Source organism: Mustela putorius, unplaced genomic scaffold (assembly GCF_011764305.1).
Source record: "Mustela putorius furo isolate JIRA1106 unplaced genomic scaffold, ASM1176430v1.1 tig00004041_pilon_pilon_pilon, whole genome shotgun sequence".
Classification (NCBI taxonomy): domain Eukaryota; kingdom Metazoa; phylum Chordata; class Mammalia; order Carnivora; family Mustelidae; genus Mustela; species Mustela putorius.
This window is the reverse complement of record NW_025422176.1, coordinates 751,931-776,580: the sequence shown is the minus strand read 5'-3', so window position 1 is coordinate 776,580 and position 24,650 is coordinate 751,931. Positions and strand designations below refer to the sequence as shown.

Below are 24,650 nucleotides of genomic sequence, written 5' to 3'. Positions count from 1 at the left end.
CAGCCCTCTCGCCTGAGCAAAATGAAAGCTGTTAGGTGATTTCATATCTTCATTAAAACCATCAAAGCAGAAACACTGCGAAGAGCCTGCCAAGGCAGAGAACATTCCCCTAAGCTCCGGCGGTTCTGCGGAAGTTGGGGAGATTCAGATCCCGATTACCGTGCAGGAAGGCTCTATGGTATTCAGTTCTGTTTGAAGGGACCCACACACGCAAGCCCCCTAAACCTAGCGATGCCAGCCAGGCCGCTACCTTGCCACGCATGCTGATGAGGCTGGAATGAGAAACTGGGACGGACGGACGGACGGACACACACCCCGAGTGGCAAGGACCTCTTCTGGGGTAATTCAACCTTCAAAGGCTCTCAAGAGGTTACTTAAGAATGCTGCATTGGCAAAAAGGCCTCTAGAAAGAGGGACTGTGCCATGTCCCACCTATCTGGGCGTGACTCTGCAGCCCCCCAGTCACAGGAGAACATGGCTTTCCTGTCTTTGGTTAGATCAAGGACACCTACAGATAGACCCTTGGCCAGTCAAGCCACGGGCTGTCACTGGTCACAGGACAGCAAGCGCTTCCTGGAGGCTGTCAGCAGCAAGCAGCACGGCCACTGTCCTCATTCCGTGGCGGCTCCACTGATGCCGACCTCATGCCTTGCCACAGCAAAACCCCTCGGCATGTCCTGCCTGTGTGTGTTCACGCCGCACCCAGCATCCGACACAGATGTCTCTGAGTAGGCGACATCTGAGCTGAAACCCACACGATGAGAAGCAGCCAGATCTAGGGTACGACACAGGCCAAGCCCCTAGAGCTGAGGCATCAGCTCCCCCTTGGGCCTCTCTAACCCACGGCTGGGTGGCAAGCCCTCCTGTGTGATCCTACAGTGATCGCCCAGTCCCTCTGCTAGTCTCGCTCCTAGACTTGTGTGCCCTTCAGCTCTTTCAAGGAGAGATCGAGATCCCATCTTCGCTTTTTCAGGGCTTGGCGCGGCACCTGATACAAAGTCGGTGGTCAACAAATGTGTGCAGGACTGAAATCACGGCATGAGTGTGTTCAGGGACACCCCTGACCGCCCCGCCCCCAACTTCAGCCACTCCCTTTGAAAAATCCCCTCTGCCCCCTGAGACCCAAGTAACATACTGCCTCCTCCGGGAAGCCTTCCAAAATTCTCCCAGTTGGATTTCATCTCCTTTCTGTGCTGCTACACCTCTGCTTGGGTCTCCACATGGTATCTCTCACCATCTGATTTTCCATGAGCATCTCGTAACCACATCAAACCGCAAAGAGCCCAGCGGCGGGACCCATGCCCAATTTGTCTCTAGGACCTCGGCACCTAGCTCAGTACAGATTGGATGAAAAAAAAATCAATGACTAATTATGACAGGTAGCCCTTGTTGGACACCTTGCACAGGCCAGAAATCTGAGCACTCGTGCACAATCCTCACGGCAAGCTGAACGAGGTGCGGCCACGTGACTCGTCCTAATGTGCAGACAGAACGGAGGCACAGAGAAGCTGGTCGGTGGGGGCACACCTGGCAGGTGGCAGAAGTGAGAGCCCAACCCGTTCATTCTGGTTCCAGAGCTGAGTTTTTAATCATGGCCAGAACTGCCCGCTCAGGGGCTCTCTGCCTCCTTACCCCCCTTCTGAGGTCATCTTGCCCACGCCCTTTGAATCCTGGCTCTTCTCCCTCCTTCCAATGAGATGCTTCCTCTCATCCCCCCAGAGGAGCACCGCTCCCCCAAGAGCCACAGCTGCACGGCCTGCTGCATCTCTCTGCCAGCCCCCAGGAGGATGCGGGACTCCCTCACCCAGCTGTGAGCACCCAGACCAGTGGGGGGTAGGGGGTGTGTGTGCGGGGGAGGCTGAGTCTGCAGGAAGCCACCCTTTCATCAGTGCTGACGGCAACTGGCCCCACTAAAGTCAAGCTCGGGAGCCCTGCTGTCATAGCCACCCCTACCATCGCCGCTGCTGGATATGGTTCTATCCAGGGACAGGAAGTCCCAGGGACAATTTTCCCCGGTAGAGCTCCCACTACAGAGCTGAGAAGGCCCAAGTGTCACCTTATCCTGTCCTGTCACTAGGCTGAAGTCTCACATCATACATCCCTGAGTGAAAGGGACTTTGCATCCTGAAAATTTAAAAAGACACCCTGTCTCTCATGAGCCTCAAAAAAAAAAAAAAAAAAGAAGGAAAGGCTTAAGCTCCATTCCCATAAATTACCATGAACTGCCCAGTCCCTGGTGGAAACAACTTTATGTGTGACTTTTGCAACACCGAAGCCTGTAGGTGTGTATGTAACGGCCTGCGTCGATCTGATAATCGGGGGGGGGGGGGGGGAAGAATCCGGTTATTACACCCTCGGGAACAGGGAAGAAACCAATGCAACCTTGAGAGGGTTTGGGATCCCCCCTCCCCCCATTCTAATATCTGCTATACCCTTTATTCTGGGAACCCCGTTCTTCTGAAGGCTAGACTCCCTTGTAAATATTGCAAGTCAAAATACTTCTTGAATGCTCTTATCTGTTCTGAGATTTCCTTTGGCTTGTCTCTTCCAATCATTAACACATCAAAGGAATCTGAAAGCTGGAGACCTGGCACGATTTACTTAGGGTGGATTTCCTGCAAATTCTAGCAGCGCATGGGACGTCGGCCGGAGGACCATCTCCGGAATCCGGAGTACTCCACAGACCTACTAAACATCACCGGGTAGTTATGAATTATTTATGAAGTACCACGGACTATTTCTCACAGAGCGAAAACTTGTTATTTTTTACATTTTGATTCTACTCCTTCCATTCCCCACATGAAGGAGAAAGGAAGAGCTCAGGCAGAAACTGAGATTTCTTGAACGAGCTCCTTCTAGGATCCTCTAGTACCTTCAGACAAAGACAGGGCAGGCCACAGACTTGGAACGTTCTACCCACCACCGCAGGAAGCAGGTCCCAGGCTTGGAACATTCCATCCACCTGAGAAACCGGACTTTGATTACAACTGTTTTATTTTCAAACTATTCCGATGGTTCCCTCCTAATGATGGCATGTGAGGCTAGTTCTCCACGTCGGGTAGTTTTTGATCAAGTTGTTTTTTTAAAAACATGTATTTTCACTCTATCTGCCGATCCCGTGTTGGGTTTACACACGCACGTCTCTAGAAGGACACGCCGAAGTGGGCGCCTGTGATGGCTCGGGGAGGAGGAACCACGCACGCGGCCCAGCAACGGGGGTGGGGCGGAGGGGAGTAATTTTCACGGGACATCCCTTGGGAGTTTGCATTATGTTTCCAAAATATTTGCACTGAGCGGGGGGGAAAAAAAGCCCAAATCTTTATGAAAAAAATTACAGCCTGTAAATGTGCTAACTTAAATAAAAATATTAAGGATATAAATAGGAGAGGCCATGCCAGTGTTGGGCAAATACTGTGGAGGTGGTACAGGAATTCTGAAGCTCGGAAAACGCAGCCCTCCGAGAACGGGGGAGAGACGCTGCCCCCTCGGAAGACGGCAGGGAGAGGTCCCCAGCCTCCACCCCGAGCAGACACCCCAGGTTTCTCGTGGGAGCTGAGGGCCGTGGGCATGGAGCCTCTGACTCCAAAAAGTTTGGGAAGATGCTCCCAGTGGGCTTACACCTGGGAAACCACATGTCACCCGAGCCCCAGATAACCCCGTCAGCACCCCTGGCCTGGGTCCCTGGGAAGAACGTGCCAGTTAACACCGCCTTGCCCCTCTCCCTCTGCCGTCATCTTGTGGAGAGGGCCCCGCCATGAGCGCGGCACGGGGCCCACAGCCCCGCTGTGCAGCTTGACAGGCAGCAATTACGTCTGAAATGCTAAGTTACTTCCACTCACTAGTGGCTTTTACCACCTCGTCAAGCCGCCCGTGGACTACGAACACCGCAGCCCACGAGAACAAAGTGGCAGCGAGGGCTGGCCCCCGGCAGCCTGGCACAGAGCCTGGCGCACGGTAGGCGTCTGACAAATACACGGCTTCGCCTGCCCCAGGGTCAGCTCCAGAGGAGAGAGGCAGCCCTGCGGAGTCGGATCGGCTGTGACCTCTCCGACCCCTGCAGCCTGACTCACCTGACCCTGGCTGCCGGGCCCTCCGTGCGCAGACGGCCTCCCCTCCGAGACCTCCCGGGGACCCCGATGAACAGAGAGCCGGGTGCTTCCGCCCCCTCCCACCCACTGGGCGCGCAGGCATCCAGGGCTGACTCACGGAGGTCTAACCAAAGGCAAGAACGCGGCTCTCCAGGCCCACGCGGCAGACGCACGGGCTCATTAGCAAGCGTGCGGGCAGCAGCACCTGTTGGGCACCGACCGTCAGGGACTCTCAGGATGCGCCTCTGCATATCTGGGTGCTCACCACAGCCTCTGGTGGGAATCGGGCTGCACGTTCTTGCATGGCAGGAGGGGCGTGTCCGGGGGATGGCATGGGTGACACAGATCGAAAATGGGCACAGCTCCCTGACCCTCCGAAGAGGCCCCTGCCGGCCGCACAGACAGCAAGCTGGGGGCTCCCTCCCGGGCCGGGTATTTGCCACCTAGCATCAGGCTCTTGGCGGGGGGGGGGGGGGGGGGGGGGGGGTGTCCAGTGGGCCCCCACGGCAGACAGTTTCCACCCAACCCGGAAGCATCACCTCACCGTGTCTAAGACCCCATCAACTGTCAGACACCCTCATTTCAGTGATGTTAAAATGGGGGGGGGGTTGTGCTCTTAAAATCTTTAATAAGTGGTTTTTTCACATCCAGAACAGCCTTAACAGTGTGGCACTGAAAAGCACGGAGGCTTTTCAGGGTCTCCCCGTCTGGAACAAGCACACAGCAGAGGCTGTGCGGACAGGCTGTCCCAGGGCACGCCCCCCACCGTCCCTGGGAACTCCAGCGGGGCGGGAAGCTAGCGCTTCCAAACACGTCTCTGAGCCGTGACCCTCGTGCTTGCCCCCGATGAATGTTCCTCGGTGCCTGACAAGCAGACCCGTGCTAGAGTGAACTGTGCCCTCTCCGGCCTGCCGCCAGCTGACCGCGACAGGCGAGGACGGGGGACTTATGGACTCGAGGATCCCTCGCCTCCGCATGGCGGACATCCTCCTGGACCGAGGCAGGAAAACTCCAAAAACCTGTGTCTGCACGGACGTTGTAATCGTGCGTGCGAGGGTACACATGTGGGGTGGGCGCACACCTGACGGGCACCGAGCAGCCCATTGTCTTGTGTTGCTCAGCTGGTTAAAGATGGTGGAGCCAGGGCGCCTGGGTGGCTCAGTGGGTTAAAGCCTCTGCCTTCAGCTCAGGTCATGATCCCGGGGTCCTGGGATCACGCCCCGCACCGGGCTCTCTGCTCGGCAGAACCTGCTTCCTCCTCTCTCTTCCTGCCTCTCTGCCTGCTTGTGATCTCTGTCTGTGAAATTAAAAAAAAAAAAAAAAAAAAAGACGGTGGAGCCTTCTGCCTTTGGTCTTATTTCTTCCTAAAGTTTGGCTTTGCTATTAGAATCTCAGCTCTTGGGCACCTGGGTGGCTCAGTGGGTTAAGCCGCTGCCTTCGGCTCAGGTCATGATCTCAGGGTCCTGGGATCGAGTCCTGCATCGGGCTCTCTGCTCGGTGGGGAGCCTGCTTCCTCCTCTCTCTCTCTCTCTCTGCCTGCCTTTCTGCCTACTTGTGATCTCTCTCTGTCAAATAGATAAATAAAATCTTTAAAAAAAAAAAAAAAAAAAAGAATCTCAGCTCTTGATTGAGAGGAGCCGGAAGCAGTGACAGACCATGTTCTCAGCTTTGGATTCCGTGTCCTACTTAGAGGTTGCGTCTGGGGGGGGCGCATTGTGTCGTCTCTGCCTTACACCCTCCCCAGCACCACCGACGCTGAACAAATAGCCTGAGATGTGACGTCTAAGGCTTACACAGGCTCATCTATCAAAATGCTGTCACCAGGCCCAGAGTCTATGACGGTGTCCCAGCTTGCTCGTGGTGGCGTTCTGATGCGTTTCAGAGAAGGTTCCGTTCCTCCTGACACCCCGCCCTCACCCCCTGGCCATCCCGGGAAACTAGCAAAATCCAGAATACTTCCGACGACACTCAGCTTCCCCTAAGACTCGAAAAACTACTAGACAAAGCACTGTGTGTATCTCCAGACCAAAGAGAGTCATTCTGCCCCACACCCAACCGTCGCTGCATGAGGGCGTCCCACATGGGACCTCAGATGGGGAGCAACCTCTTCGCATGCTCTGTCTCACTCGAGTTTGAGACAGTAAAGCAGGCAGGACGTCCGTTCCGTTTTAAAGGTGAGCAAACGGACACCCAGAAATGGGAAGCGACATTTTATCGACGCGGGAGGAAGCCATGGGGATGGCGGGGCGGGGGAGAGAGATAGAAGACCAAAAAATTTTTCAAAAAAAGCAAATGAAAGCACAGCTGGAACTGGAACTTAAGACTCGGGACCCTGCCTCGTCTATCACGGAACCACTTTTCCAGCAGTTTGTCAATCCCTCAGCCCCGTCTGGTAACAGCGGCAGGGCTGGAGACCCCCAGCTTTAACAGTACTATGGGCGATCTCGAAGCATCGGTAGGGAAGCACTAGTAGCCACAGGCAATAGTGATCTTTACACACCACGGACTTTCCCAGGGCACTTGCCCACACGGGGTTTCATTCATTCTGCAAAACCACCTTCTGCGATGTGGCTGCCGGCCCCATTCTAGGAGGGAGCCGAGACGCAGGGGTACCACGGTGGCCCGATCCCACAGCGTCTGGAGGCCTTCCCTCCCCGGTTCCCGCGTCAGCCTGCTGTCGCTTTGCCTACCTGTCCAAGCCTCCAGCCAACGCCATCCCGTAGGCTCGGCTGCCACCGTGGGGAGGAAATTGGGAGGGGAACCAGGCCAGACACGCAGGGGATGAAACTCAGAGAAACCTCTAAGGTTTCTTAGGGCTGGCTCTCCGAGGGTGGCACCAACGGGGCTGGTTCCCAAGAGGGGCTCGGGGCCCACACAAGGCAGGCAGAGATTCTACCTCCCGGTCTCTCTGGCTGTATCACTCCACCTTCAGGCGCCGGGCGTCACCTCTCGACTCAGCTCCACAGAAAGCAGGCTTTCCTTCAGGCTGGGACTGAAGTTGGATTTTCCCACTGTCCCTCTGTAGTGGGGCCTTGGGACCCAGGAAGTTGCCCCGGGGGGGCTTGGCCGTGGGCAGATTATAATGCAATCCATGCCCTACTACTGTACCACGCTGAAGCCCACCTCTGGAAAAGTCTGCCAGGGCTCTTCGGCCATGTCTACCTGGTGGGCACTGGCCCTACAGTGGCCGGCTGTACAGAGCAGGAGTCAGAGCTCTTGGCTGGAAACCCCAAGCAACCGTTCACGGGCGCACACACGAGAGCATGTGGATTCCGGCGGGATACTGCGTGCCAGGGACTTCTGGCTCACTAATTTGCTTTGCAACCCCCTTCAGGTGCTCTCCATTTAGGGGGCTGCAGTTTTCACACCTGTGAAATGAAGGGCCGTGGGCAGAAAAGAGGAGCATCCTACCACCTGCTGTCCAAACTCACAGAATCTGGGGCTCACGTGAGAACATGGGTTTTCAAGGATCCCAGGAATCCCTGTCACTTCTGCAAATGAATGCGTATCTCTTGACTAGTCATAAAGGATAAAACACAAACAGAGAAATGTTCTGGGGCGTCTGAAAACAGCACCCGAATGGGGCAGTATTACCTAGAAACGGCAATCCACAACCAAACCCCCGGACTCTTGAGGGTGTGGGTCTGCAACAGAGAGAAACGCAAACCACACAGCCCTTTCCTGAGCTGTACACTCCCGGCTCTCCTGGGGAAGTGGCGGGGTGGAGCAGTCTGCGCCAGACCTCGGGGCTCATCGTTCTGGAAATACAAAGGCTGAGAGGGCGGGTAACTCAGACCCTGGGAAGTGGGGTGGAGGAGAGAAGTGGAGCTGTCAGTGTGCTTAATGTTAAATAAAACCTACCAAGACTCAGCTGAGAATTTTAGCAGAATCCAAATGTGCTATAAAAAAAAAAAAAAGGCACGGCTCCCATCTCTAAGGTTCACAGCTAAGCTGGCTTAGAATCACACATGCCAAGGTTAAAAATAAAAAGCAGCCATCCCCGAATGACATGGGCTCCGGGAAGGAAGCCTGGGGTAAGTTCTTTGCTGGCGAACCCAGGAGAGGGAAGTGCAGAAGCTGGGTGTGGGGTACCGGTGTTTATTGGAAGATACAATTATCTAAAAACCAGATGCTCAGAATTTTGCTGTTTTGCACTTAAAAGGCACTTTGTAGTGGCAAAGGGTTTCATAATAATCTTCAGATTTTCCATGGAGGAAAGCCTGCTGTGCATTAGAGCGTGACCACGCTGACCCACACAGGGTTCTGCTGCTCCACGCATTTGCCCCCCTCACCCTGGGGTCTGGCTCTGCAGCCGTCCTCGCACACCTCGTACACCCAGGTGGGATTGCCTGTGGGTCACAGCGTGGAAAGCACCAGACCTGTGTCACTCTGTTCCATTAAAGCCAACATAGCGGTGTCGGGGACCACCAACAGGCCGGGGATCCCCTGCTGGGCTCCACGGGAGACGGTGTGTGTCCCCCTCCTGAGGACAGTGTCCCATCCCTTGGCCCCACAACCACAAACACCACAAGTCAGGCCTACTGGCCCCGCTACCCCCTTGCAAATCCAGGGCCCCTAAGAGGAGCCCAGTGGGGTCCCCCTTCTAATGAAGTTTTCATTTGTCCAATATGCTTATGACTTCTACTCCCTAAAGGGCTTATTTTTATAAACATTTTTAAAAATTAGCTCTAGTTCCTGTGTCAGCTATCATGTTATTCCTCCCCAGCTGTATGACTATGCAGACATTTCCAGATGGTCTTCAAGGGGTCAGGTGACAATGGGAATTCTGTGACCCATGTGTTACGGAATACCCATTCTGTATTCTGTGTATACAGAGCCCCTACCTGACACCACCCTGGGGGATGCCCTGATTCAGCCCACATTTGGGCCAGTCTTACACCACGGCACCAGGCAGGGATTGGGAGCCGATGGGCACTGAACAGGAGAGGCAGTCACCTTCCAGAAGCTTCAGGCGATCCCTAGACACCACTAGCCTTGGTGACCGTCATCCCTGGCGGGGCAACGGAGGACTGGACAGTCTCTGACTGGCTCTCCCCAGGATCCAGCCAACCCTCATCTGAGGTGCCCACTAGGATCCCAAATTCCACATCCTGGCTGCTGGTTTGGAAGTACCACCCAGGGACAGGTGTCTTTTTCACACTCTGAGGGCACTTGAGAAAGCCCTCGGAAAGCAGGTAAGGGCTGGGACAGTTTTCCTGCCCATTACGATGGAGGAGAAAATCGAGGCTCAAAGAGTTTCAGATACTTGCTCAAGCTAAGTCACAGAGCATGAGTGAAATCCGAGGTTCCCTTCCACCACCCAAGACCAGTAACTCAGGGTCAGAGCGACTGGGCGCTCTCAGCGGAGGCTCAGCAGCGAACACCTGGAGCTGGGAATGAACCTCCAGAAGGGACCTTCCTCCTCCCCACACCTCTCCTTGGGCCTCTCCAGCCGAGCGCGGGGCCCTGCCACAAGGGGGCCCTATTGTGACCTTCCCTGCTCAGGGTCCTTCAGATGCCCCTTAAGATCGGCGAAGGTCAGGAGAGGGCCCCCTTCCCCGGGCACCCTGCTCCACCCGAGGCTGGACAAGGAGGCAGCCCACCGGCTCGCCCCGAGGTTTTGGTTAGAGACCCCCCCCCTCCCTTCCGGCGCCTCCCAAAACCACTGTCCTTCGCCGTTCGAGAACGCGCCGTGGTCTACCCCATCCCTGGGAAGTTCTGAGTAAAGCCTGCTGGAGTCCCCCCACGTGTCAGCCTGAACCCACACAACGAACCGGATTAACAGGGAGAGAAGCCGCAGGAGGAGGCCCTAAGGATGAACCCGACTGGGCACCCGACGCGCCCGCTCCTTACCTGTACCAGTCGAGCCCGCGGCCGTAGTTCCTGTCGAAGAAGTGTGGCTCCGTGCCCAGGGCCCGCACGTCCGGGTGCACGCGGATGAACTCCAGCACGGCCCGCGTGCCCCCCTTCTTCACGCCCACGATGAGCGCTTGGGGCAGTCGCTTGGTGCCCATCCTGGCTGAGCCCGAGTGGTTGGCAGCGGGGAGGCGAGGGGCGGACGCGGCGGCGGCGGCGGCGGCGAGCGCGCTGGGAGCGCCGGGCGCGCTGGGCGTGGGCCCCGGGGGATCGCAGGGGCGGGACTTCGGGAGAAGTTTCTGGCCGCCCGCGCCGGGGCCGCGCAGGCAGCGAGGCGCGCCGAGGAGGCGACTCTGGCCCAGGTCGTCGCAGCAGCACAGGAGGCTGTAGCACAGGTAAGTGCAGGAGAGCGAGAGCGTGAAGGCGAAGAGCAGCCTGCGCGCCCTCCGCGGCTGAGCTGGCCCCGCGCGGCCCAGGACCCTATAGGCCATGGCTCCATGGGCCCGCGCCGGGGGTCATGGTTTCCGGGGGGCACCGGCGGCGGAGCTGCTGTGGCCCTGCGGCCGCCTAGAGGGCTGGCGCGGCGCTGCCCCGGTCCCGCGGGTCGGGCGTGGGGGGCGCCGTCTTCTCCGGGCGCTGCCGGCCGGGGCGCGCACCATGCCCGGGGATCCCGGGGGCGGCGGCTCCTCGGGGCACAGGCGGCTGCGCGTCCCACATCTCCGCGTCCCGGGCCACGGGGCTCCGGACGGCGTTCCTTGGGTCTCACGTGCGCCGGCTTCGGAGTGCGCCCAACGCCCGAAGCTCCATGCCCGGCCCCTGGAGCGCGGCGCCCCGAACGCTCCGCGGCGGCGCGGCCGCGCGGGCTGGCGGGCGGACCGGACGGTGGCGCTGGCGCGGGCCCCGCTCGGGCTCCTCGAGAAATGCCGAGCCGCGCGCGCTGCCGGCTCTATTTAAGGAGTCGCCTGACGTCAGCCGCGCGGGTCTCCCGAGCCCGCGCCCCGCCCTGGGACCTGGCCCGCCCCCTGCGCCCCCAGTCTCCCGCCCCTCCCAGGGACGCGCTACCGCGGGCCCTCCCCGCGCTGGCCGCTCCCTGAGCCGGCTTGGGCTGGCGAGACATTCACTCCTCCGGGGGGCTGAACGCCCCCACCACCCCCAAGGCTGGGAACCCCGGTCCAGGTCGCGCCAACATCCAGACCCGGGCGCAGACGCAAGCACTCTACACTGATCCACGGTCCCACCGCACTGACACACACGCACGCACACACTACAGGTACACACGTACCCTGGCCAGGACACACCCCCTCACCCCACATGGGGCGTGGAAACACGACAGCGACCCACCGCGGTCCCCCTCATCCCCATCTCACCAGACACACACACAGCCTGGAATCGGACATCGTGTCGTGTGCGCACACACGCGCGGGACTGGGACACACGCTCTGGACGGGGATGGGTGGAGGAGCCGAGCGTGAGTGAGATTCCGTGACTATTCACGGAGCTCCCCAGCCCCGCGCGCGCTGACTCATACGCAGGCGGCTCGCTCTGTCTCACACCCGTGAAGAATGCGCCCCCACCCCACTGTCACCCCACCGTTCCTGGGACGTGTCGGGAGAGTGAGCCCCAAAGGAGCGGACTCCGCGCGGGGCTGGTTCCTCTCTTAGCGGCCGCCCCCTAGCGGCGGACTGCTCCCCGGGGAGCTGTTCTGGGGTCCCACAGCGTCCCTAAGATCCAGAATGCTGCAGATTTCACCCAGGGACACGAGGGGGAAGAAACAGAGGGGAGGACTGATCCAGGAGCAATTCCGCGTTGGGTTCGAACGATTCCCAAGTAAATGGCCCACAGTGACCATGCCCAGAACCGGCATGTGTGACCAAACCCAGTGCTGCCCTGAGTGGCCACATTAGTGGGTCAGAGCAGACCTAAATGACCGTGCCCAAGAACGTAGTTGTCACTCCAGAGCAATGCCAAATCCCAGGCATTCACTAAGTGCTACCCCCGCAGAACGTCTGAGTGACCACCGTCTCCTGCACCCTCTCCTCCCACAAACTAATAAACATCCTTCTTCAGGGAATGACCTGATCAGGCTCTATGGACCTTAGCCCAAGTCAGGAAATATCCTGTCCCCAAACAAGGCCCACCCTAGAAACCTTAGGCCAATCCTTCTATTACAGATCATAACTGCCAACTTTGTTTCAAGCCTTCCCAGGTTAACTCACTTAAACAAGCCTAGGAGCTTGTTACCATCATCCTAACATCACCTCCCTTTCTTAATTCTCTTAGTAGCTAACAATTATTGGGTGGTCGTCTGGTGCCGGTAATGCATATATCACTTGACATGCTCTACCTCCTTAGTCTTTGGATATAGGTACTCATTTATAATTCCTAATTTACAGACAGTGCGATAAAGGCTTAATGAACACATAGTCAGTGGTTAACAGGACTAGAGTTAACCTGACTCCGGGATTCAAGCTCTTAAATGACAGTGCTTTACAGTTCCCTCTCTTCCTTTGATCATTCCTAATAGCATTCCATCCCTGGCTGCTCTCTCAGGTGTAAGCTAACATCTGTATTACCTCCAAAACCTGACACCTGGGACCCAATGAGGACTTCCAGGTGTAGGGTGAAAAGTTCACCAGGAGGTTCACCTTCCTTCGGTAAACTCTGCCTCTAGTAATACCACCTCCGACTCCATTATCTTTATCTTGAAGCTACATCACACTGCTGACATCTCAAACTCACAGCCAAGTTCCATCTCTAAGTGTCTCTTACGAGTGCTGCTGATTAAGGCATGTCTCACCCCATACTGTGCTTGTACAGTGGGCTTTTTTGGACCCAACATGTAGATCCTTATGTATCTGACCTGATTAAATTTTATCTTGTCTCATCAGCTCTCTGCTCCAGTTTTTCACAAATGTCTACTTGAATCCTGAATCGCAATGCAGCTTTCAGTTATTCAAAAAGAAAACATAGAAAGGTTGAATTGCGGCAGCCCAGCCCTTGATTCCTGGTGTACCTTGGGCACGTGGGTTGACCTTTCTGAGCCTTGGTTTGCTGAGCTGTAAAATGGGGAGTTAGGATTAACTCCGAAAACCTCCTGGGGTTCCATTATTCAAGGCATGAACCACACTGCTGGCATTATGTCCTCTCTGGGTTTGATTACAATTTTATTAATTCTTCACTCACATTTTTAATAATAATGTCAAAACAAATACGCTGGAAGGAGCTCTAAGATACACCTTTGACAGTTTTTCACATTGTGAACCTGTTATTTCTGCACTTCGTTGTTAGAATTACAAGGTTAAATGTGGATTAATTCACTCTTACAAGAACTTTTTCTTGCAAAAAAAAAAAAAAGGAGTGTAGTTTTTTCTCATCATTCTCTACTTGGCTCTACTTAAAAATTATTTTTATCCTCGAATTCATAATCTGTGAAATGCCTGGGTATTCCAACCCATCAGAGCCAGGCAGACTTGCCTCTTCAGTTTTCCAACCAGAGTAATGACCGTGATTTCAGTGGAGTTTTTCAGGAGTGAGACAGCAGTCATGCCTGCTCCTCACCCCCAAGCCCTCTCTTTTTTCCAGAAGTACGGCCATTCTTCTTTGAGAGCATCGGGGAGGATTATGCACAAACTGGGATTGGAATCCTTCAAAATTCAGATACGGGGTGCCTGCGTGGCTCAGTGGGTTAAGCTGCTGCCTTCGGCTCAGGTCATGATGATCTCAGGGTCCTGGGATGGAGTCCCGCATCAGGCTCTCTGCTCAGCAGGGAGCCTGCTTCCCTCTCTCTCTCTCTCTCTCTCTCTCTGTCTGCCTCCCCATCTACTTGTGATTTCTCTCTGTCAAACAAATAAATAAAATCTTTTAAAAAAAATCAGATACAGTCCTAAGATCTGGCTGCTTTTTCTCGGTCTTCTCTATTCCTCTCTGGACCTTGTTTTATTTTCTTCTCATTCTCATCTGCCTTTTTGCCCCCTTTATTTATAAACCAGGAAGGGCTACTGAGTTGTGAGCAACAGAAGCTAACTTTGGGCTAATAGACAAAAAGAGGCATTTGGAATAGCTCACACAGAAAAAGAACTTAGCCGTCGCTCACAGAATGAAGGTGGGGGAACAGGGCGCATACACAGGATAGCAACCACAGGACACAGGCCACAGCTCCTCCTTTGGCCTTCCTTTCGGGGTCTTGGTTTGCTCGTTTGCATGAGCATCCTCTTGAATCCTCCCTTCCACTCTTATAACCTGCATTTAAGACCTTGAATTTGAAATTATTAAACAAGGAGATTTTCTTTCCCCTAAGTCTTTGGACCCAATCAAGCCTTATTCAGCCGCATTTCCATGTAAGTTTCCATTCTGTTCCCCCAGAGCCTAGTTTTGTAAAGTGTGAGAAAATGTTTCAAACTGGGTGGTTCCTAAGAGACGAAGAATGGTGAAATGGACTCCCGCGGTCTTGCGGGTTGTGCGAGGTGCAGAGTTCACATCTGAGCTGGAGGGTGTGCATGAATATTCTACCTTTAGGAACAGACTGGGAGTGAGGATGAGAGGTTTTCCGCGTGCTCCGTTCTCTGGCTGAAGTCCGAGAGCGAAAATGCAAGGAACCAGATGCTGCCTACAGAAGGGAACCAAATCTGAAAGGCCAGGAACCATGGCTAAGCACTTTGTAAGGTTCCAAACCTTCTGTCATCTCCGTGTTGGTGTACTTGTGCCGTCCGCAGCATTCATCATCAACGTAATGGACACGAAGTCCTGAGCATTTATTCAGCACCAGGCCCCGGGCTCGGCATTCAGATGCAGTACCTCATCTCATCCTCGCAACAGGCCAATGAGATAGGGCTTATTAGTATTCCTATCTCGTAAATGTGGAAGCCATCTCAAGGAGGTTGATTTTTCCCTTGTTCTCCAGATGCTGTAGGCTGGAGAAGGGGACAACCGACAACCAGTGGGGGTGGGGGGAGCATGAATGGGGCACCTGGGTGGCTCAGTTAGTTAGGTGTCTCGCTCTTGATTTTGGCTCAGGTCATGATCTCAGGGTCATGAGATCCAGCCCCGAGTCGGGATCCACGGTCAGCAAGGAGTCTGCTTGAGATTCCCTCTCTCCCTCAGCCCCTCCCCATGCACGCACACTCTCCCGTCCCCCACCCCAAAATCAATCAAACTTAAAAAAAAAAAAAAAAAAAGCCCAAATGGGGAGGCTGATGATCAGCTTCACCAACAGTCTTCCCTTGGGTCAGAACTGCTTCGTGCCCCACCTCCCATCCTGCATTATATAGACCCACACAATCTTCTCACCTTATCTTACCATCTTGCGTTCTTAATGTGACGGTGAACTCTTTGGGGGCCGGGGACTAAATAGCTAGTTCCCGATCAGCCTAGTACTTGGAATCTAGGCTGCGTATTCATGCTGGGACTCCCCTGGATTCCTGAGCTCCTTTCTCCTCGATGGACCATGGACCACTATTACCCTGTGAGGGGTAGACTTCCAAGAAAGAACTAATATTTCATTACAAAATTTACCCAAAGTGGATTATTTATCATGTCAGAGAAGATACTAACCTTATACAATAATGTAGCAGAGCTGACCCAGAGTACCTGGTGATACTCCCTCTCATCTTCTTGTCTTTAACCAAATGGAAGCAGATGAGAATATCACTCACTATTGGTGACGCCCCAATTTACCCATTTCTGAACTGCAGATCTTAGTGGTATAAGAAGAGTACCTAGGTGCAGAGAACAACTTGAGGAGATATGTTTGTTGGCTTGTATTGAGTTTTCTGTTTCCTTCAACATTATCATTATAGATTATATTATCCTCAATGTAGAAACAAATGAGAAGCAAAAAGAAAAAAGTCCCCCATATAAAAATACTCAGAAATTACTATCACTAATGTTTTTTATACCCTTCCAATTATACATGGGTTTGTTAGTTTATGGATCAGCCCATGTCTGCTGTTTTGTGAAATGCTTTTTTACTTGACAATATTGTGAATCTATTTCATATCATTAACTACAGACCCATGTAGGTCTAATACTTTCAGAAAGAGAAAATACCTTGCTTGCTTTCTAAGGATGGGGTAAGCTGGCAGCTACCATGAATGGAGAGAACTTAACACATTTGTGAACTAATTCAACATGTAAGTAAGCAGAGGGAAAGGGAAAGACTGAGTCCCAGTAATAGTGTTTGACTCCTTGGATCCAGCTTTGCCTGAAGCTGTCTCTTCAAGAAACAGTAAGGCATAGTGTCTAGGAGTGCAGTATCTGGGAACAGGTTGCCTGAGTTCAAATCCTGGGTCTGCTAGTGAGATTAAACAAGATTATAAATGTAATGCACGTAGAACAGAGCCTGCTAATAGTAAGCTCTTGGTAAACATAAGCCATTATTATACTGCAAACTTTTCAATTACATCTATCCATAAATTCTCTTTTTTACTTATTTTGGTTGATAAAGATGTGTACTTTTCAATTAGATCTGCATCTTTCAACCTACTTAAAAATTTTATCAACAATAAAATAAAGTCAGGGGCGCCTGGGTGGCTCAGTGGGTTAAAGCCTCTGCCTTCAGCTCAGGTCATGATCTCAGGGTCCTGAGATCGAGGCCTGCGTCGGGCTCTCTGCTCAGCGGGGAGCCTGCTTCCTCCTCTCTCTCTACCTGCTTCTCTGCCTACCTGTGATCTCTCTCTCTCTCTCTCTGTCAAATAAACAAATAAAATCTTTTGAAAAAATAATAAAATAAATAAATGAATGAATGAAGTCAACCTGTGTTCTCGGTAATCGCCCAAGATCCCTCCCGCTTTGGATCCATCCAACTTATCTTCCTGATACTTCACATGCTTCTAGGGAAGTAACCACATATCCATTTGGACCTAGTTTTTGGCAAGTGTGCCGTAAATGCTTGTTAGATAAACAGGTAACACCCCCAAAGACCCCTCCACCTGGAGGACTTCGGCATGAGGACATGGGATAACTTATCTTAAAGGACTGCATCTTCTATTCATTGATCACCCCCCATGCCCCTTCTGCACGGATAAACATGCTCTGTAGTTACTTTTTGCTTAAACCATCTACTCCTTTGACCCACTCTCACTGCGCTGTATTTTCTGGTTAAAATCAACTCTGCCCACTCAGTGCCCAGTACCTATACCCACACAGCCGAAAACAGCAAATGCACAAGCACGATGACTAGTCCCACTTAAAATTCATCATTTCTCATCTCAAGTGGACCCTTCACATTTCCTGGCAATCATGCTACGTCCCCCTGGCCCACTCATTCTCGGTTCTCCTATGTACGTGTTTGGTTCCTTCTCTCCTCTCCTCAACAGCTCCTGCCCATCCGGATCATCTGGTGGCCTTGCTTCCTCCAGACTTCAGTGGTCCCTCCATCTGTACACCCTATCCAGTCTGCTCCTGTCTGCTCCAGGACATGACTGCAGCCAGCACTCCCTTTTTCTCCCTCGTCATCAGTGCCTCCTCTCCACAGGGTCCTTCCTATCAGTGTTATCAGTATATTGATATCTCTTCCGTCTTCAAAAGAAGAGAGGCAAGCAACCCGGTCTTGACCTCCGCTTTCCCTCCAACTGGAGCGCCATTTTTTTCATCCCTGTCTGTACTCCGTGAGGGTGATCCCTCCCCCCTGCTACCCCTATCTCCCCATCTCCTCACCCTGAGCCCACCCCAGTCAGGCTTATGCTCCCACCTCCCCTCTGAAGCTGTTCTTCTGGAAGTCACCAGTGACATCCACCATATGAAACCGAGGCCAACTCTTCATCTTAGTGGCACAGCACGTGGCACAGACGACCCTCTTTCTCCTTCCTGAAACTCTGGTCACCAGGACTGGAAGATGCCACATCCTTCTGGTCTCTTTCCCACTTTTCTGCTTCTCCTGTTCCCTTTGATGGCCTATTTTTACCTCCCTGACCTCTCACTGGGAGTACCCCAGGCACTGGTCCTTGAACGTGATCTCTTTTCTGTCAACACTCCCTCCCTTAGTGACACCAGAGGTCTCCTGTGTGTATCCATCGTGTACTACTGTATCTCACATTTGTAGCTCCTTTCCCTGGAATGTCTTCTGGCTAACAGCATCTCTACCTAAACATGTCATGTAAACAGAACTCTCACTAGTTCCCTAAAACCTGCTGTCACTGTAATTTTGGTCATCGAAGTAAATGGCAATTCTCATCTAACATTTGCTCAAGCCAAGAATAATCTAGAGTTAGGGGTGCCTGGGTGGCTCAGTCAGTTAAGCATCTGCCTTCAGCTCAGGGTCCTGGAATTGAGTCCCACATCAGGATCCCTGCTCAGCAGAGTCTGATTTTCCCTCTCCCCTTCCCCTTGCTGTGATCTCGCTCTCACACAAATAAATAAAAAAAAAATCTTTAGGGGAACCTGGTTGGCTCAGTTGGTTAAGCATCTGCCTTCAGCCCGAGTCATAACCCCAGGGTCCTGGGGTCAAGCCCCCCATCGGGCTCCCTGCTCAGCAGGGAGCCTGCTTCTCCCTCTCCCGTTCCCCCTGCTTGTGCACTCTCTGCACATAAAAGGAAATTTTTTAAAAAGAATAATCTAGGGTTAACCTTGACTTCTCTTTCTGTCATACCCCACACCTGATTTGTGAGCAAATCCTGTTGTCCACAACCCACCCCAAGACCATATACTGAATATGACTGCCTCTCACCACCTCCACTGCTAATATCCTGGCAGGCTTCGAATTTGTTCGAGTGGCTTGGAGGCTGAAGTGGGCGTTCCTGTGGCGTCCGCAGCACAGAACTCATGGGTGTAGCAGACGCTCCACCTCTTAAGACACCTCTGGGGCCTAGAGGATCCTATGATAGTGGGAGTGTAACCTCCTGGCTTGCCACTAGGCGGGTGTGGCTGTGGTCCCCAGGGCTGCAGACGGTTGCAGATGCTCCAGAACCCACAGCCCATGTAGCAGTCGTGGGCTCAGCTAACATTTCCCTTTTGCTTCCCCAGCCGGCATGGGGGCGGCTCCTGACCTGATTTCGCAGGAATTCCGTCCTTCCCTTTTGGTGCCATCTACCCTGTCAGTTCTTTTAGAACCAATCTCCTGTATTAAATCATTTCAGTTTGACATACCTAGAGTGTTTCCCTTTTCCTGACCAGACACTGACGGATCTAGCCCCCACCCGGTCTTCCTAAGATCTTCTCAATGACGAGAGGGATCCTTCTGTGGAAAGCCCTCTGTGGCTTCTCAGCTCATCCAGAGAGGATCCACCCCAGGGGCCAAAGAATTGTCAACGTGGTAAGAACTGCTGGAAGATAGTAAGCCCAAACTGAAAGAGCCAACTGCCCAGACTGTCCCCCTCCACCCCACACCCCTGCCTCCTCGCTATTCTCAAGCAACGAGGAATCTTAGAATTGACCTCATTCCAAAATGAGAAATAATTAGAAGACTCTGGCAGGAATAAGAGGGTGATTTTAACCTCTCCCCTTGGTTCACACCAGCACACCTCTCCTTTTCCTGCGCGCTGTGAGATCTCCGTGCCTGGAGCTCATCTGAGTCATGTTTCCTACAGAACAAGCGACTACAGAGTGGGCAGCACACATTCCCAATGGTGTGCATGGCAGGCGATAGGGGGCCAGCTGCTCAGCCCGGCCCCTCTCCCCTGCTTCCCGCAGCACCCGATGCCTCCGACTACCAAGCTTTTGGCGATCCTCTCCAGCGGCGGTTCCTGTTTCCAGTGTTCGGTTGAAGTTTCTCGGCTCTGCGGTGCCAGGTACCGCTCCTGGTATTTTGCTGTAATTTCTCCTGAGCTGTTGTGTCCTCTCCCTTTGTCCTTGTAGATTAATACCTTGATTTCATTCTTTTACACGCAGTGGTATTGTAAGCAGTGCAATCTGTGCGACAGAGGGCTTCTGAAAGAACCTTGAACTTCTCCAACACGAAGCACTCGGGTGGTGGCTCTTGAGCTAATCTCTGTGTGCCAAAGCGGCCGCCCCTGCAAGTCTGCGTCTTCAGCTCTGACAGCTCTCACATGTGGACCCTGCAGGCAGCGAGTGGCAGGCAAGTGACCCGTTTGAGAAGGTCAGCTGGTGGGTAGGTGGGAAGCCTAATTAATGGGTACCATACAGGTAGTGCCCAAATCATTCCTTTTGTATGAAGGAGGAATGCCAGCGTCAAAGGTAAGGGGCCCTTTGGCCATCCCCCAGCAATTTTTATTCTCTCCCCAAAAGTTCTTAACATTGCACAGCTTACACAGTATATCTTTAGTCTTTCTTCTGTGCTTTCGTGTCTAGAAAACTAGGAAGACCCGGCCGGGTTTATTAAGGGATTGGAGGGGAGAGTACAGGAATGATGAGGCCGTTCCGCACCGTGCTTTCGTCGCTCCCGGTGATGCCTGCAGATTCACCTCGACCTCTGCAAAGTAGTTCATCCAATATATGAGGTGTCCAGTTGTTTACAATTTATATTGTTTACATATCATGGTTGATGTAGCCATTTCCCTGTTAACAGGCATTTACCCTTGTACCATTGTGATTAAACGTGGCTGTCTGTAACCGAGAAAGCCGAAGTAGCAGCAGTTCGACTAGGATATTCTCTGTTCACTTACAGAAAGTCTAGAAGGTGGTGGTCTGGGCCAGCCTGGTGGCTTCTAGCTCTTGGTAACCCGCTCGCGGTCGAAGTTGGGTGCCGCAGTCTTCGGGAGCACCTCCTCTCTCCCACGACCGGGAGGTCTGGCATTGACTCTGACTCTTTAGGTGTTGATCACAGGACAGTTTGGGGTGTGGTGGGGTGGGGGGAGAAGGTTAAAGCGGCCTGGGCAGTGGAAGTCAAGGACACTTGCAGGACGTGAGGTGGAGGCTGTCCGCCAACCGAATGGGAAACAGTTCAGTATCTCAGTAGCTGGTGGAGCCCGCCTGTGTGTACCCTTACTGTGTGCCCGTGCTGTTGCTCTGAGTACGTCCCCAGGGTCATAGGATGTGTGCTTTCAATTTGGATAGCTCTTCCCAAATCGGCTCCTCTGATCGTACCCTCCCAAGCTCATCAACTCTACGTATTAAGAGATTGTTTCGTTTTTTGTTTGTTTGTTTGTTTGTTTGTTTTTAAAGATTTTATTGATTTGACAGACAAAAAGATCCAAGTAGGCGGAGAGGCAGGCAGAGAGAGAGGAAGAAGCAGGCTCCCGGCTGAGCAGAGAGCCCGATGCGGGACTCGATCCCAGGACTCTGGGATCATGACCTGAGCAGAAGGCAGAGGCTTTAACCCACTGAGCCACCCAGGTGCCCAAGAGATTATGTTTTAAAAGTGACCTTGCCAATCAAACAGTAGAAAAATGGTATCTAACTGTTGTTTTTATATACATTGCCCTGATTATCACTGTCGGTAAGATTATTTTTATATGTTCCTGGGCCATTTAGGGTGGCCCAGGAACATATATTGGTATTGTCTATAAACTGACTGTTCATGGAGTTTGCCAATTTTCCCAGAATTTATTTTTGTATATAATCTGAGGTAGCACAGTAATGTTTTCCAGTTACATAAGCACATGTCTGAAATCAATACCGGAACAGTCCTCTCTTCTCTTGCAGATACAAAATACTGTGTTTCCTGGGGCGCCTGGGTGGCTCAGTAGGTTGAGTATGCGACTCTGGATTTCGGCTCAGGGTCATGAGATCCAACTTGGCCTTGGGCTCTGCACTCAGCAAGGGGTCTGCTGGATATTATCTCCCTCTCCCTCTGCTCAAATATGTGCGTGCTCTCTCTCAAATCAATAAATACTGTTCCCCGGGGTGCCTGGGTGGCTCAGTGGGTTGGGACCTCTGCCTTCGGCTCAGGTCATGATCTCAGGAACCTGGGATGGAGCCCCCGCATGGGCTCTCTGCTCAGCAGGGAGCCTGCTTCCTCCTCTGTCTCTGCCTGCCTCTCTGTTTACTTGTGATCTCTGTCTGTCAAATAAATAAATAAAATCTTTAAAAAAAAAATACTGTTTCCCATGTGTGGATTCTTTCTTTGGTTCCATAGATTTGTCAGTATTTGCAAACAATATTGTCTTAATATGCATTAATTTTGTAATAATTTTAGAGGAGTTTCTAAAATACTATTCAAGAATCAAAGAATAGACAGAATGTTTTTGAAAATAATAAGAATGATACACAGTCGACGCTTGAAAATAGGGGTTAGGGGTACCAGCTCCCATGCCGTTGAAAATCCATGTATAACTTCTGCCTCCCCCAAAACTTAACAATAGCCTATTGTTGACAGGAAGCCTTACCAGTAAGATAGTGAACACATATTTTGTAAGTTTATGTATTCTAAACTGTATTCTTAGAATTAAGTAAACTAGAGAAAAGAGAATGCTAATGAGAAAGTCCTAAGGAAGAATACATTCACAGTACTGGTCCTTATTCATAAAAAAAAAAAATCCACCTATAAGTGGACCTACATAGTTCAAACCCATGTTATTCAAGGGTCAACAGTACTTTTTGCAAGATCTTAAACGATAAAGTGACAGTATTAAAACAGGATGGTCTTTGCTCAAGGCAGTACGGACAGAATGATCAGCAGGGCAAAAGAGAAAGCTCACAACTGGGCCCTTATGTCCAGTATGTGATGGAGATGTCACTTGGGTGTTGATATCAAGGCCATTTCTTTGCCAAAAGAAATTCCAGATGAATCAAAGTATTTAGTGTTGGAAATTAGGTCATAAAGTAATTACAAGAACAATTTAAAATAAAAAGGAACTTGAGAACCTAAACGTAGTGGAAGATACCACAGAGGATGAGACTAGGAAATTTGGCATACATACGTAATTTATACTTCTGTATCTAAAAGTCTCAAAATTAAACGTATCAAGAAAAAATACTGGCAATTGTACATGACATACAATTCATAATATATAAATATACCATTAATATACCATATATTAATAACCATCAATACTGTACTATATAAAGTCTTTAAAAATCAGCAAAAAATGACCGCCACAATGGAAAAATGGTCAAAGCACATGAAGAGCCACTTCAGAAAAGAAATACAGGGGCGCCTGGGTGGCTCAGTGGGTTAAGCCGCTGCCTTCGGCTCAGGTCATGATCTCAGAGTCCTGGGATCGAGTCCCGCATCGGGCTCTCTGCTCAGCAGAGAGCCTGCTTCCCTCTCTCTCTCTCTGCCTGCCTCTCCATCTACTTGTGATTTCTCTCTGTCAAATAAATAAATAAAAATCTTTAAAAAAAAAATACAAATGATAATATACAAACAGAATTAATGAACATTAAAGAAGTACAAAGTAAAATAATATTAAACAGAATTTATAACCAACCAAGTTGGCGAATAATTTTTGAATTATTGAAACTTTAGGAAGTATCCTTACCTTTTTTAATCAGAGTAAGAATCTATCCCAAGAAAACAGATTATGGATCCCTACAGAGGTTTGCACATAAGGTGGCTGGTTCATTAGAGCATTATTAAAATAAAATTAGAAGCTATCTTAAAACCGCATCCATTGGTTTTTGCTTAAATGAATTATGGTCTCCTGCTCTTTCAATGCCAATCCTGTGTCCACACTAATTCAGAATGTACTAGGAAGAGGTAGAGATCACAGATTAGAGAAGGAACAAGATTGGCATCCCCCATGTATGTCTGAACTTGGCCCCTTAATGATCTAGCCTGTTGGCTCTCAGCTGGGCCGCATATGAGAATCCCCTGGGGTGCTTTTAAAGAATGGCTTATATTCAGCCCCACTGACTGGTCCTGGGTGAGGTTTAGGCCTGGTATTATTTTTAAAGCTCCCTAGGTGATTCTGGTGTGCAGCCAGGGTCAAGAACCATTGCTAACCAGGACTCCCTTTAAGTTGATTAATTACATAGGCTATTGACCAAAGCTGGAACTAACGGCCTCCAGAAGCCCCAGGGAAGCCAAACCATTGCTTGTGCCTGGCTGATCGCAAGTGGGCAGCGGCCAACCTCATGCCCCCAAGAGACTGGCCGCCCTGGCCTTCCTACAGCCTGTCCAGCCAAGTGTCTGTTAGATTTAATACCACCAAAGAGGTCACGGGTGACCTTGACAAGCACAACTTCCCGGCAAGGGATTCTTGACTGTTCTGTGACAAACTGCCATAACAAAGCTACACACCAGTTCGTGTTTCCATTTTTAGCCTCTTTATTACCTCCATCTGTTGACGGAGATGAGGCAGCAAGCACACGGGGTGTGAGCTGCAGTGTTCTCTGGTACCGTATAAATAAGGACCGCCAGACTCCTACAGCCTCCCACTTAGGGTGGGGGCCAGTGCTTCCTCTGTGGGTCCCTCCTGCCCCTTCCTCTCCACCCCTATGACACGTTTGCAGTTTACACTCCATTTCACACAAACAACTTTCTCGCACTTCCATGCTTATCCAGTGATGGCTTGAGGCTTAGCTGCAGACCTTGAAAATCCTTCTTTATTTTCATCAGCGACTGCCTCTTCCTGATGCCCCCCCAGCCCTAGCTCTGCCCTACCCACCCTAACCCCCGTCCAATGATACTGCAAGCTCCAACGACCACTGCTCATTTTAGATCATTAACACACAAAGGAGGGGATATATTCATATCTAGAATCTCCCCCCTTCTGTGTGAACAAAAAGAGGAAAGATGTGGATCATATTTATTGGGGTTCTTTAGTTGTGTGTGTGTGTCCTGTCCTCAGATTCCTTAGAGAGAGAGACAGCAGGGAATTGGGCATGTTCTAGGGCTGCGTACCTTGAATTTCAGTCATTTACACGGCACCT

General features: G+C 51.7%; 1 protein-coding gene across 1 annotated transcript in view; it reads right to left on the bottom strand.

Annotated features, from left to right (window-relative positions):
- Nucleotides 1-10,854, bottom strand: part of HS3ST2 (heparan sulfate-glucosamine 3-sulfotransferase 2) — an 86,972-nt gene extending 76,118 nt beyond the window's left edge. Inside the window, exon 1 of the mRNA XM_013049729.2 lies at nucleotides 9,942-10,854. Within this exon, the coding sequence (XP_012905183.2) occupies nucleotides 9,942-10,435 (494 nt within the window). The 5' untranslated portion in view covers nucleotides 10,436-10,854. The remainder of the gene's footprint in view (nucleotides 1-9,941) is intronic.
- Nucleotides 10,855-24,650: the final 13,796 nt, after the last annotated feature.